We start from the raw sequence: 15,610 nt of genomic DNA on the forward strand, positions 1-15,610 counted from the left end.
GTGTGTCCCTTCCAATTTCAATTGTTCGTAATTGTTATACCTAGGTATTTAGTTCAATTTACGACTTTTAGATTAGACTGATTTATCTTGTAACCGAAGTTTAACGAGCTCCTTCTAGCACTCATGTGGATGACCTCACACTTTTCGTGCCATTCAGATAGCTTTTAAGTAGCTAAATGTTCCAAATATGTTCAGAAAAAATTTCATTATTTTCCTACAAAAAACAAAAAAATTAGAGACGACTGTGCAAAACTTTTTGAGCGCCCTCTGCACAGTGTCTCAGGTTTGTTGTGACTGCTTGTGTGAAAATTCAAACTGCAATGCTATCTCGTGGTGAGTTCCAGCGTTATGATTGTTCTTGTTTCAACAACAGCCGTGTAGAAGATCAAAGCGCTGGCATCGCTGCAACAGGCGTTCTGGCCGCGAACGGAACACTGTGTCTGACGCTCGTCAAGTTTTTTGAGCCCCCATCGTTTATGACTGAGGAGTTTTTGGATCACAATGCTGGATCACCCACGGTATTCTCCGGATTTGGCTCCAGCCGACTTTGGTTGTTCCGCAAATTGAAATAGGCTATGAAAAGACGACGTCAACGACGCAGTTACGGACACCCAAGAAAACTGTACTGCAGCACTAAACCCAGTTGCGAAAAAGTACTACAATGACTCTTTAAAAACCCTTTTAAACGATTTCACCTGTGTACTGATTCAGTGGGAGACCACTATGAATAAATAAAGTAATTTTGTAAACATAATGCACGGCTTATTTTTCAGAGCCACAGTCACAATGGAACTGGAACAGAGTGCATTCGCAAAACAAACTAAATGTCAAATTTAAAAGCATTACTTAGGCGTTACACGCCGCAAAATGACAACTGATTTACAAAATTATTTTTAAATACACCGAATTTTGTTGTATTTCAGTTCAGCTTCGCGAAATAATTGGTCAATTTTTTCTGATCCTGACGAAAGATCACTCTTTTTCCGGAGAGTCTAAACATCAGTATACGCAAATGAATTTATTCCTGCATACTATAACAACATATCAGCGCATTTCAGTGGTTAGTTATGCTAGATGACGGACTTCTAGGTACCCTCATCTTTGCTGTTCTCCTCTAACGAGCACAATTAGTTTTCTACATCCGTTTCACTAAGCAGTTCAAATCGCGGTTCATAAGCGTCGCTGTTTAACTACTGGTGGATGTCTCCGTCGTCTACGCCTTCACAGACAGAAATTTAGATTCACTCTAATCGTAACAGAATACTTCAGGCTTCATTTTTTTTATTTTCTTTTTCTAAAATCACCATACCATGCAAACAAGGTAAATTATCTCCTCACACATGCTGTAATTGGGAGTTTGCTGTATTTTTTAACACAATATAAAATTTCGATATTTTTAAAAGTTATTTTATTTTATAAAATTTATTTATGTACAATTGAAACATGCAATTATCAGTTTAAGACCCAAAATATTAGTTAAAAATATTGTACGTAACTCTTAGAACTACATACGTATTTGGCAGCCATGTTTAGTATTCATGACAGCATGTTTCTATGTTCCGTCCTTACAGTTAAATGAAAGGCAGTTTGTTTATTGCCATATGGGTTTCGCTTCTTTTATTAATGAAGCATTATCATCAGTGGTTTTTAACACTATGCAACAATGAAATTACTACTGGGTGAAATTAATGTGAGTGTTGTGTAGTAGTGTGCGCTGATACCGATTTTGCAATCAGGAATGTTGTAAGACGTCTGGATTTAGCGTTATAGCTGAAAGTCATGTGATATTAAAAGCCTGTACATGGATTAATGCATCACCGACCAGTGTTCGATGTACAAGTGTGTGTGTGTGTGTGTGTGTGTGTGTGTGTGTGTGTGTGTTCTCAAGTTTAGTCTCCTTTATGCGTTTGTGGAAAGGTAAGTGTGCAGTAGTAAAAACGAACAGGCAGGCTTGCACAAGTTCTAACTAGTTCGCGACAAGTTCTAACTTGTCCGTGAGCTTGAGCATGCAGGCAGGTTTCAACATATTTTGTAACAATTTCTTCTGTTTATCCATCGGTCTGATTCAGAGGTGACTAGAGAATAGTTCGTGCTAGTGTAGTTCTGCGTTTTAGTAGTCAACAGTCGCAGTAACATGCATTTAATCCTAGGACGCCTAAGGGGGGGGGGGGGGGGTCGTTGAACCCACAATTTTTTTATGTCCCCTGCTTTTGCACAAGAAACTTTCATACTACATATTCCCTTTGAGTTATTTTTTGTTGGCTGTTTTATGAAATGTATTTTATAGAAAATTCCGGCTTTGAAAGAAAAAATAAATAAACTTATTATGGGTCCAACAAACTCTCCCCCCCCCCCCCCCCGCCCCATTAGGCTTCCATGCTATAGAAAATTTCCCTTAGTAGGATTTCGTATTTCTCATCTCTACAACAATGCAAGTTAGTTTCTTGTTGGTTGGTATTCTTGATATACACAAAAATCGGTTGATGGCAGTCAGCTGTTATTTATCTCGTAAACTTGGAGTGAGTTAGTGCAGTTCCCTACTGTTCACACCCAGATTTAGAAATGACTAAAAGAATACGTGACTCGTCTTTAGAAAGAGTTCTAAATGAAATTTTAGATGAAGATTCTGACTCGGGGAATGAAAGTGAATATGAGGATGGTGTATGGAGTATGATTCAGATCGGGAAGGTGATGTGGGTGTTAGAGAGGATGAAGATGGCGCAGCTTCAGGCAGTGACCATCAGGATGTTATTGTGGCCAAGTCTGGAAGAAGGTACGTAACCACACAACCTAGAATTCCTCGGAGGTCTGTTGCTAATATAGTAAGAGAGCAGGCAGGAGTAACTCCAGCTGGTGTTTGCCATTCACCTGGAGAAGCCTTGAAGTTACTTCTTACGCCTGACATCATGGATGTTATATAAAACATTCAAATGAAGAGGCAGCTAGGCGAAATGTTACTTTGACTAATGAGAAAGAATTGTATACTTTTATAGGAATCCTGATACCTATGGGGGCAAATAACGACAATTCTGTCAGTGTACACGATCTTTGGTCAGACCTAATGGGGCGGCCTGGATACAATGGTATTATGGCAAGAGAACGTTTCAAGGAACTTATTGCAATCATAAGGGATCTAATGAAGGGTAGAGCCCACGGGTCGTAACACATCTGAAATGTAACGTTCACTGTTCAAAGTGCCGTCAAAGCGAACAAGAGGTGACTGCGACGTGTAATCAATGGTACCCCATACAATCACGCCGGGTGATACGCCAGTATGGCGATGACGAGTACACGCTTACAATGTGCGTTCACCGCGATGTCGCCAAACACGGATGCGACCATCATTATGCTGTAAACAGAACCTAGATTCATCCGAAAAAATGACGTTTTGCCATTCGTGCACCCAGGTTCGTCGTTGAGTACACCATCGCAGGCGCTCCTGTCTGTGATGCAGCGTCAAGGGTAACCGCAGCCACGATCTCCGAGCTGATAGTCCATGCTGCTGCAAACGTCGTCGAATTGTTCGTGCAGATGATTGTTGTCTTGTAAACGTCCCCATCTGTTGACTCTGCGATCGAGACGTGGCTGCACGATCCGTTACAGCCATGCGGATAAGATGCCTGTCATCTCGACTGCTAGCGATACGAGGCCGTTGGGATTCCGCGCGGCGTTCCGTATTACCCTCCTGAACCCACCGATTCCATACTCTGCTAACAGTCACTGGATCTCGACCAACGCGAGCAGCAATGTCGCGATACGATAAACCGCAATCGCGATAGGCTACGATCCGACCTTTATCAAAGTCGGAAACGTGATGGTACGCATTTCCCCTCCTTACACGAGGCACCACAACAACACTTCACCAGGCAACGTCGGTCAACTGCTGTTTGTGTATGAGAAATCGACTGGAAACTTTCCTCATGTCAGCACGTTGTAGGTGTCGCTACCGGCGCCAACCTTGTGTGAATGATGTGAGAAGCTAATCATTTGTGTATTACAGTATCTTCTTCCTGTCGGTTAAAAATCGCGTCTGTAGCACGTCATCTTCGTGGTGCAGCAATTTTAATGGCCAGTAGTGTATGTACATAGAGAAGAGGAGAGACATGTTTCTCAGAGCTCAGCAGGAAGCTTGCAGCCTTAATGCGAAAGCAGCGTCGGACTGACCTGCGAGCGGTGCAGACGAGGGCGAGCCAGTGCGGGAAGAGGTGGTGCGTGGCGGCGAGCAGTTCTGCCACGGTGCGCGACGGCCCCCCGCCCGCGCTGCCGCGGCGCGCGCTGCTGCTGTTACTGCCGCCCCCGCCGCCCCCGCCGCCCGAGGCCAGCGAGGAGCCGCCGGCGGAGGAGGTCTGCGCCTCGTCGATGGAGTCGACGAGCAGGAAGAGCGCGTGCCGCGGCGGCTCCAGCTCCAGCAGCGGGAACAGCACGGCACGCTTCAGGGCCTCGTCAGGGTCGCGCTCAACGCTCTCCGGCCGCAGCGCCGCCACGATCTCGGGGTCCGTGCGCACCTGCGGGCACGCCGGCGCACATCCGCCCATCAGAACACCTTTCTGGGGAAGCAGCAGTCTCAGGCTCGAGGAGGGAACATGTCGAAAAACTGCACATACTGAGGTGACGGAAGTCGTGGGACACCTCCTAATGTGACGACATTCTTTCGCCGGACGTAGTGTAGCAACTCGACATGCAGAAACCTTGAACCATGTTGCCTCTACAGGTGCCCACAATTGCGAAAGTCATGCCGGTGCAGGATTTTGTGCACGAACAGAGCTCTCTATTATGTCCCATAAATGTTCAGTGGGATCCATGTGGGGTGATCTGGGTGACCGAATCATTCGCCCCAACCGTCCAGAACGTTCTTCAACCAGTCGCGAACAATTGTGTCCCGGCGACATCCATAGACGTTCCATCGTTGTGTGGGAACATGCTGTCCATGAATGGCTGCAGATGGAGCAATAGGACCGGGCACATTCTATGTAAACACAGAGCACATCATACTGAGTCACCACCAGCTTGCACAGTGCTTTGTTGACATCTTGGGTCCATGGCTTCGTGGAGCCTGCTCCAGACTCGAACTCTACCATCAACTCTTACCAACCGAAATCGGGACTCATCTGACCAGGTCACGGTTTTCCGATCGTCTAGGGTTCAACCGATGTAGTCACGTGCCCAGGAGAGGCGCTGCAGGCGATGTTGTGCTATAAGCAAAGGCCGTCTGCTGCCATAGACCATTAACGCCAAATTTTGCCATCCTAACGCATGTGTTCGTCGTACGTCCCACGTTGATTTCTGTGGTTATTTCTCGCAGTGTTGGCTATCTGTTAGCACTGACAACTCTGCCCAAACTGCGCTGTGTTGCCTGTGATGAGCTCTCGATCTTTAAGTGAAGGTCGTCGGCCTCTGCGTTCTCCGTTGTTGGAGGTACGGTTCAAATTTGGTATTCTCGGCACACTCCTGGCACTGTGGATGTCCAAATATTGAATTCCCTGATGATTTCCTAAAGAAAAAGTCCCATGCCTCCAGTTACAACTACCATTCAGCGTTCATTGTCTGTCAGTTCTCGTCAACTGGTCATGATCTCGTCGGGCACCTTTTCACACGAATGACATGAGTACAGACGACAGCTCCGCCAATTCACTGTTCTTTTATACATCTACATATATACTCCGCTAGCCACCAAGCGGAGTGTGGCGGAGGTCACAATTCACGCCAAAGTCACATTCCCCTCCCCCCCCCTCCTCCCCCCGTCCCCCTCTGTTCCGCTCGCGGATCAAAAAAATGGCTCTGAGCACTATGGGACTTAACATCTATGGTCATCAGTCCCCTAGAACGTAGAACTACTTAAACCTAACAAACCTAAGGACAGCACACAACACCCAGCCATCACGAGGCGCTCGCGGATCGCGCGAGGGAAAAACGACTGTCTGGACGCATCAGTACGAGCTCTTATTTCCCTTATCTTCGAATGATGATCATTACGCGATTTGAAAGATAGTGGTAATAATATGTACCAGTCACGAATCTTGCCGCTCTTCTTTGGACCCTCTCAATCCCCTGAATCAGCCCCAATTGGTAAGGGTCCCATACAGACGAACAATACTCTAAAACTGGACGAACTAACGTATTGTACGCTATTGCCTTTGTTGAAGGACTGCATCGCTTCAGGATTCTACCAATAAACCGCAATCTAGAGTTCGCCTTACCCGTTACTTGTGTAATCTGATCATTCCATTTGAGATTATTTCGAATAGTCACACCCAGGTACTTGACTGATGCTACCGCTTCCAAAGGCTGATCATTTATTTTGTACTCATACGTTAACTTACAGTTATAAATGATATGTCAAATGAAACAGCAACTCAGTTGTGTTTGCCACCAGTGCGCATGCGCAGCGCACAATGTTTCCGCCGCAAGTAGCGAAGATGGCGACTAGTGAACAGAATACGTTTCGTGTCTTGCAGTTTGCAAAGACCGAATCTGCAGTTACTGTACAACGTGCGTTCCATCTGAAGTTCGGTTGTGATCCTCCAAGTGATAATAACATTCATAGATGGTATTATCAATTTGAAGATGCCGGCTGCCTTTGTAAAGGGAAGAGCACAGGACGACCAAGAGTTAGTGAAGAGACCGTTGAGCGAGTGAGAGAGTCGTTCACTCACAGCCCAAAGAAATCAGTCTGGAAGGCTAGTCGTGAATTACAAGTTCCCGTGTCGACTATATGGAAAGTTTTAAGAAAACGCTTACAACTACGTCCTTACCGTTTACAGTTATTACAGGCTCTAAAGCCGGCAAAACATGGATTACGTGCCAACTTCGCAAATGAAACGTTGTTTCATGACGATGAAGATTTTCTGGATCATGTTGTCTTCAGTGATGAATCGACCTTTCACCTTAGTTGACGTGTTAACACTCATAATATGCGCATCTGGGGCTCAGAAAATCCTCACGAGGTAGTACAAATGCAATGAGATTCCCCTAAAGTGACTGTTTTTTGTGCAGTATCGCGGCGGAATGTTTATGGGCCTTTCTTTTTTGGTGTACCTACTGTAACTAGCACTTCTTACCTTGATACCCTGGAGCAATGGCTCTTCCCTCAGTTGGAAGAAGATGAACTAGAGAACTTCATTTTCCAGCAAGATGGTGCGCCACCCCACTGACGTAGCGAAGTACACGATTGGTTGAACTTCACCGTACCCAAGTGCTGGATAGGCCGCAAGGGGCCCAATGACAAGGCTTGCTTTGCATGGCCTCCGCGTTCACCCGACCTAACGCCATGCGATTTTATTCCTTTGGGGCTTCATCAAGGATCGTGCGAACGTGCCTCCGCTACTAGCAGACTTCCCTGAATTAAGAAACCGGATTGAAGCAGCTGTTGTTACAATCACTGAAGACACACTTATCAACGTTTGGGAAGAACTCGGCTATAAACTTGATGTGTGCCGTGTGACAAATGGCGCCCACATTGAACATTTATAAAGTTCTTGGTAAAACTGTGAGTTGCTCTTTCATTTGACATATAATTTATAACAGTAAGTTTAATGTATTAAATATTATAAAGTGTTAAAACCCTGATATTCATTTATAACCACCCTGTATGTTAATTCCTGTCGCGCGGCCATAACGACGGCGGAAACATTTTCACATGAATCGCCTGAGCACAAATGACAGCTCCGCTAATGCACTGCGCTTTTATACCTTCTGTACGCGATACTGAACCCATCTGTATATGTGCATATCTCTATCCCATGACTTTTGTTATATAATTTTGGTACCTATTTTGATTCTACCTGTTTTTGTATTTTAGCACCAATGGTGACCATGTTATAGCGGAAATCTAGATCTGCAATATTTTGCGACTGGCTGCTGTTCATTTTTTAATCTGAACAATCAACAGTCTCCGTGGACACAGGCACCCAAAGGATTCCAATTCAATTAAGCTGATAGAATGTTTTGCAAAGACAGCATGAGTGCCTGTGAGCGGAGAAAGATATTTTAGAAGCTAATTTTGCTCATCCCAGTCCCTTTCAAACGGAGCATAGGACTAGCTCGTAGGCAATACACGCTACATACATATGCACACACTGCCATCTCTCAGGGGCATATCCAATACGAAATGACGACTGGCATCGCCGCGGAGTGTCAGTGAAGTTTTTGTCGCTAACAAAAATCGTACCCCATGATGTGAGCTATCATCCCTAAACGTGATGGAAAGACTTTGAAACATCCTTTATATGAAATGTGGAGAAACACAAAATTTTGCAAAAATAACAGCGAATTTGACAAAAAATAATATCGAATTTGGAAAAGCACCAAATTTTGAAAAAAAAACAATTTGGCCAAAAATAACACCAGACTGAGAAAAACACTGAATTTGGCAAAAACTACACCGAATTCAGCAAAAACAACCCGGAATTCGGCAAAAATAATGCAGAATTTGGCAAAAATAACAGCACAAAAAATACGGTAAAAACACCGAATATTGCAAGAAAAAAACAAGACCGAATATGAAAGTTCCTGGCAGATTAAAACTGTGTGCCGGACCGAGACTCGAACTCGGGACCTTTGCTTTTAGCGGGCAAGTGCTCTACCGACGGAGTTACCCAAGCACGACTCACGCCCCGTCCTCACAGCTTTAATTCCGCCAGTACCTCGTCTCCTACCTTCCAAACTTCACAGAAGCTCTCCTGCGGTAGAGCACTTGCCCGCGAAACGCAAAGGTCCCGAGTTCGAGTCTCGGTCCGGCACACAGTTTTAATCTGCCAGGAAGTTTCATATCAGCGCACACTCCGCTGTAGAGTGAAAATTTCATTCTTTAAAGACCGAATATGTCAAAAATATCTAATTTGGAAAACAATGAATTTGGCGAAAAAGTTACTGCCAATTTGGAAGAAATAATCGAACTTTTCAAAAAATAGGACCCAATTTTGCAAAAAGTACCACTGAATTTGGCAAAAAATAGCACCAAATATGGCAAAAAAATCACTGAATTTGGAAAACTGTAACACAGAATTTCACAAACAGTGGCACTGAATTTGGAAAAAAATACCAAATTCGGAAAAAAATCACTTTAGTTGGCAAAAAAAATTACAGAATAATGCAAAAATATATCACAGAAACCGCAAATAAATCGATGAATGTGGCTAAAAAGGAACAATGAATCTGTCCAAAAAAAATCAATGAATATGGCAAAAAAGTATCACTGAAAGTGCCAAAAAAATAAAACCAAATCTGGTGAATGATAACACTGAATTTGGCAGAAAATAACACCGATTATGGTCATAAAATCAAACGATTTTTTCCTTTCCTTAGTTCGGAGGTAAAGATAGGGATAGAGTAGTTTGCGGAGGTGCACGAAACCAGTCTTCGGACTGACGACCACAACAGCGAGTGACGAGACAGACACACGTCGGCGCGGCGCCGGACCCACCTTCTCTGCGTATCCGTCGGCGGTGGCGCCGAACGCCTTGGGCAGGTGCGGCGACGAGGGCGAGGTGGCGGCGTCGGCGGGCGCGGGCGGCGGCGGCTGCGAGCGCGCCAGGAGCTGCGCGACGAGCGCGCGCACGAAGTTGGCGGGCGCCAGCGTCGCCTCGTCGGCCGCCTGGCAGAAGTGGAAGGCGAGCAGCCGGCGGCGCAGCGCGCGCTGCTGCCGCCCGGAGGGGCCCGCGCGCGGCCACACCAGCTCCCGGCACAGCGCCGTCTTGCCCGTGCCCGGACCTGCGCACCCAGCACACACGCCGCTGCTTCACCTCGCACGAACGCTGCCGCTTTAAGGCGCGAGGCCCGTTGCAATTGAGACGCGTATAGCACGTGTGAAGTGACACGATATGCGGGGGTTGTCTTTTAAGTAAGGGCCGTTCGCGCGTATAGTCCCGTAGTTCGCGCGGACGCCGCAACGAGCCACCGCGCCACTTGCCGGCATCCTTGCCGTTCACACTGGTGCAAGTTGCAGCTCTGTAGCTGACGTGTACGCATCGCTGTGCTACTTTATAATGTTTACGATTATTGAATCGCCCGCCGCGTGTGAGATACGGTCAGTGATACGTTTTTTGACCGCGAGAAGCCTATCAGCTGCAGAAATTCATCGTCAGTTAACAGAAGTTTATGGCTTGAATGCAATGAGTGAAGGTAAAGTGCGTCAATGGGTTACAGAGTTTAAAAATGGTCGTCAAAACGTCCATGACGAAGAACGCTCAGGCCAGCCCTCAGTGATCACTGATGATTTGGTGACTGCAGTCGAAACAAAGATTCGTGAGGACAGAAGATTCACAATTTCCACTCTTTCTTTGGAATTTCCACAAGTTTCAAGATCGGTTTTGTACAAAATTGTGTCTGAAAACCTAAACTTTAAGAAACTGTGTTCCCGGTGGGTACCCAGACTCCTCACAGAGGACCACAAAGGGAAGAGATTTGCCACTTCATTGGACTTTTTGATTCGTTACGAGGAAGAAGGGGATGACATGTTGAGTCAAATTGTCACTGGAGATGAAACATGGGTATCCCATATCACTCCCGAAAGCAAGCGACAATCGATGGAATGGCGACACACAACCTCACCCGTCAAGGTCAAAGCCAAACAGACGCTGTCAAAGCGCAAGATTATGGCAACTGTGTTCTGGGACCGGCGCGGTGTTTTGCTAGTGGACTTTATGCCACGAGGAGCGACAATCAACTCAGATGCCTACTGTGCAACTCTAAAGAAGCTCCGCAGAGCAATTCAAAACAAAAGGCGCGGCATGCTGACAAAAGGAGTTTTGCTCCTGCACGATAACGCTAGGCCTCACACCTCTCAAAAGACTCGGGATTTGATTCTTTTGGTTGGGAAGTTTTGGACCGTGCACCATACAGCCCCGACCTTGCTCCTAGCGATTTTCACCTTTTCCGGTACCTGAAACACCATCTTGGCGGGCAGCGCTTCAATGACGACGATGAAGTGAAAGCGGCCGTGAACTTCTGGCTGTCGGAGCAGGCGACCGAATTCTTTGAAGAGGGAATTAAAAACTTAGTTGTACGGTATGACAAGTGCTTAAATAAACAAGGCAACTATGTAGAAAAATAGGTAAAATTGTGTAGAATCAGAAAATAAAAGTTTTTTACAAAAGTATTTGTATCTTTTTTTTTAAATAAAAACGGCCCTTACTTAAAAAACAACCCTCGTACAATGCGACGTACGTACCGTGCAGCCCTGCACATACTAGGGCACGTATGAGTGTGCCCTCCAGGCGGAGAGACGCGCACATTCCAGATGCTGGTTACTCGCTTACGGCTTGCCAAACTGAGAACGTGTGGTACCCGAATAAATTGTGCTCGTCACAGTTACAGTTGGGTTCCGAGGAGGAGGAGATTAGTTTTTAACGTCCCGTCGACAACGAGGTCATTAGAGACGGAGCACAAGCTTCGGTGAGGGAACGATGGGGAAGGAAATCGGCCGCGCCCTTTCAAAGGAACCATTCCGGCACTTGCCTGAAGAGATTTAGAGATTTAGGTGCAAATGGTTCAAATGGCTATGAGTACTATGGGACTTAACAACTATGGTCATCAGTCCCCTAGAACTTAGAACTACTTAAACCTAACTAACCTAAGGACATCACACAACACCCAGCCATCACGAGGCAGAGAAAATCCCTGATCCCGCCGGGAATCGAACCCGGGCGCCGGAAGCGAGAACGCTACCGCACGACCACGAGCTCGGACAAGAGATTTAGGGAGATAACGGAAAACCTAAATCAGGATGGCCGGAGACGGTATTGAACCGTCGCCTCCCAAATGGGAGTTGTGGTAGATTCTTTCAGTGTTTGTCTATTTTTTGTTTGTCTGTTGTCGATGTATTATGTTCGCAGTAAAAGGTCGTAACAACGTGATGAAATTGTCTCTGACAGTGCTGTTAAAAGAATTACTGTTTGTTGCGCGTATGAAGAGTCTTGGGAGAGACGACTGGATATTTTTAGTAACTATTCATACATGAGATTGCAGGTTCGAGTGCTGTTGTCCACGTCTCTTCCCGTACACGTCGCATTCAATCTGAAACAATTCTTCTATTTCAATACTTCCAAAAATACTAATAAAGGTCGTGACGCTCACCTTTGTTCTCATGAAATAATAACAGTTTATTGTGTGTCTTGTAGAATTCTCCACATAACATCAAAATAAACGAACAGAAAACTCTAGTTACCCTTAGTTACGAGTAAACCACAGAGAGAGTAATATTCCGAGTCAACGATATAATTATCATAGAGTCTCTCAGATAATGTCTTTGCCACTTAGCTTTCTCACAGTCGATTCAGTACATTATATATTTATTACACTACAGAGTCCAGTAGTGAATTAAAATCACCTAATACAATGAAATGCCAAAGAAACTGGTACATCTGCCTAATATCGTGTAGGACCCCCGCGAGCAGACAGAAGTGCCGTAATACGATTTGGCATGGACTCGGCTAATGTCTGAAGTAGTGCTGGAGGGGATGGACACCACGAATCCTGCAGGGCTATTCGTAGGTCCGTAAGAATACGAGTAGATGGAGATCTATTCTGAACAGCCCGTTGCAAGACATCCCAGATATCCTCAATAATGTCCATCTCTGGGGAGTTTTGTGGCCAGGTGAAGTAGTAAATCTGGATGGGTGGGGTATCGCATTTTCCTGCTGGAATTTCCCATGGGAATGCACAATGGACATGAATGGATGCAGAGAATGCTTACATACGTGTCACCTGTTTGAGCGTCCGCCCCAATAGCTTAATGTTCAGTGTGACGGACTGCCGTCTTCAGGGGCCCGGGTTCGATTCTCGGATGGGTCGGGGATTTTCTCCGCTCACGGACTGGGTGTTGAGTTGTCTTCACAATTTCCTCCCCATCCGGCGCGCAGGTCGCCCAATGTGGCGTCGAATGTAATAAGACCTGCACCAAGGCGGCCGGTCCTGCCCCGTAAGGGGCCTCCCGGCCAATGACGCCAAACGCTCATTTCCATTTACCTCTCAGAGTCGTATCTAGACGTATCAGGGTCCCCTATCACTCCAACTGCACACGCCCCGCACCTTTACAGAGCCTCCACCAGCTTGAACAGTTCCGTGCCGACATGCTGGGCCCATTGATTCATGAGGTTGTCTCCATGCACCTACACGTCCATCCGCTCGAGACAATTTGAAACGAGATTCGTCCGACCAGGCAACATGCTTCCAATCATCAACAGTCCATTATCGGTGTTAACGGGCCCAGGCGTAAAGCTTTGTGTCGTGCGGTCATCAAGGATACACGAGTGGGCCATCGGCTCCGAAAGCCCACGTCGATGACGTTTCGTTGAATGTTCCGCACACTGACACTCGTTGATGCCCCAGCATTGAAATCTGCAGCTATTTGCGGAAGGATTGCACTTCTCCTATGTTGAATGATTCTCTTTAGTCGTCGTTGGTCCCGTTCTTGCAGGGCCTTTTTCTAGCCGCAGCGATGTCGGAGATTTGATGTTTTACCCGATTCCTGATATTCACGGTACACTCGTGAAATGGCCGTACCTGAAAATCCCCACCTCATCGCTACCTCGAAGATACTATGTCCCGTCGCTCGTAGGCCGACTATAACACGGAGTCCATACCAGCTTAAATCTTGATAACCTGCCATTGTAGCAGCAGTAACCTGTGCCAGACACTTGTTGCCTTATATAGGCGTTACCGACCGCAGCGCCGTATTCTGACTGTTCACAATCTTAGTATTTGAATACGCAAGCCTATACCAGTTTCTTTGGCGCTTCAGTATAAATATACAGATCGTTTCAAAAACAATACACGCGTTACAAAGTAGTATGTGATCAAAACTATGCATAGCTGCACCTCGACTTGGTTACTGGAGGAACGAATACATTCTCTAGTTTATATTCATTCGCGCTAGATGTCAGGTGTCTTCTGTTTGCATGATTACCGTCACATGTTGCAAAATGACTACTCCATAGCAGACATTATGTTGTATTCTCGAGTTTGCGGAGCGGAATTCCGTGACTACAGTGCAAATAGGATTCGGGTTCAAGTAGCAAACTGATCCTTCAAATTCGCAGGTGCTATCGACAGTTTGTAGACACAGCATCTGTATGTAAAGGAAAGAGTTCTCGACGCCCTTTTGTTTCTGACGGAAATGTGGCACGATTTCAAACCGTTTTCCAACGTATTCCTATAAAATCTTTTCGTCGTGCCAGTCGGGAGTTACAACCGTCAGCAAAAACAATTTGGCATGTTCTGAGACGTGGTAGGTTTTGAAGCTGTAAAAGGTACAGATGCTGCAGGCTATACGCCATGACGACAAATGCAAACGTGTGGCATTTTCTGACAAGCTTCAGAATGCTACTGACAATTGTATCACTTTTGTGCAATGCATCTTGCTCACTGATGATGCGCCTTTCTGTCCGCCTCGATAGCTGAGTGGTCAGTGCGACGGAATGCCATGCAAAGGGTCCCGGGCTCGATTCCCGGCTGGGTCGGAGATTTTCTCCGCTCAGGGACTGGGTGTTGTGTTGCCTTCATCATCATCTCATTCCCATCGACACGCAAGTCGCCGAAGTGGGGTCACCTAAAAACGACTTGCACCAGGTTACCGGTCTACCCGTGGGAGGTCCTAGCCACACAACATTTCATTTCATGCGACTTTCCATCTTAGAGGGAAAGTAAACACAACGTTCGAATTGGGAGCGTACAGTACCCACATGCACACACTGAACATGAATGAGGTTCATCAAACGTCAATGTGTTTTATACGATATCTCACTGATCTGTTTACGGTCCATTCTCCTTTGATGGGAGAACCATTAACGGTCAGATCTATGTTGCTATGTTACAAAACTGGTTGTTTCCGAGGCTGACCGAGGACATCTTCATTTTTCAAAAAGACGTATACCCCTGACGCGAGTCCTCAAGTCCATGAATATCTGAATGAAGCCCTACCGAGCCCTTCAGTTCGTCGTCAAAACGTCAACGACTTAGCACGCTTCATCTGGCCTCCACGGTCACCTGATTTGACGATCTGTGGCTTCGTCCTGTGGGGTCCATTAAGGATAAAGTTTACGCACCAAAACTACCACAATATCTACAGCAGTTCAAGAACCGGGTCCGTACTACCGTAACGTCAGTGACTATGGACACGCTTACCCGAGTATCGGAGGAATTCGAGTATTGAAGTGATACTGTTCGTGTCACCGGTGGAGGACATATTGAAGATCTGTAATCTAAACTTGATTCCTAAATACATGTCCCAAGTTTCATAGTTGCACGTCTTACAGTTTAATAACTATATGCGTTCGAAATAGGCACTGCATACTCTTTTTGAAACACCCTGTATTTTGTCTGAAAGGAAAAGCTGTGGACGATTTCAAACTACGGCGAAAATGAGTAATGCAGATTTTACAAATTACTTCAGAAAGAGTAGAAAGCACTTCTCCGAATTATATGGCATCATACAGCACGCCATTGACTCAAATGAATGTAACGCATAGGAGCCGATTGCAACTGAACAAAAACTGAGTATTATTGAGGCAGGTGATGGACACTGACATTGATTCTTTTCTTGAGATCTGAAGACACTGTGGAGGCAGTAGATACAATCCCAGTGGCTAATGGTTCACCAGTAATTGGACTGTGC

The 15,610-nt window shown here is 45.9% G+C and overlaps 1 protein-coding gene across 1 annotated transcript in view; it reads right to left on the minus strand.

The window, feature by feature from the left end:
- LOC124712338 (ankyrin repeat domain-containing protein 50) overlaps window positions 1-15,610 on the minus strand; it is a 151,105-nt gene that overhangs the window by 130,699 nt on the left and 4,796 nt on the right. Inside the window, exons 2-3 of the mRNA XM_047242633.1 lie at window positions 9,422-9,708; window positions 4,165-4,505 (exon numbers count right to left, since the gene is read on the minus strand). Of these exons, the coding sequence (XP_047098589.1) occupies window positions 4,165-4,505; window positions 9,422-9,708 (628 nt within the window). The remainder of the gene's footprint in view (window positions 1-4,164; window positions 4,506-9,421; window positions 9,709-15,610) is intronic.

The sequence above is a fragment of the Schistocerca piceifrons genome, chromosome 8 (genome assembly GCF_021461385.2).
Source record: "Schistocerca piceifrons isolate TAMUIC-IGC-003096 chromosome 8, iqSchPice1.1, whole genome shotgun sequence".
In the NCBI taxonomy this organism is placed as follows: Eukaryota; Metazoa; Arthropoda; class Insecta; order Orthoptera; family Acrididae; genus Schistocerca; species Schistocerca piceifrons.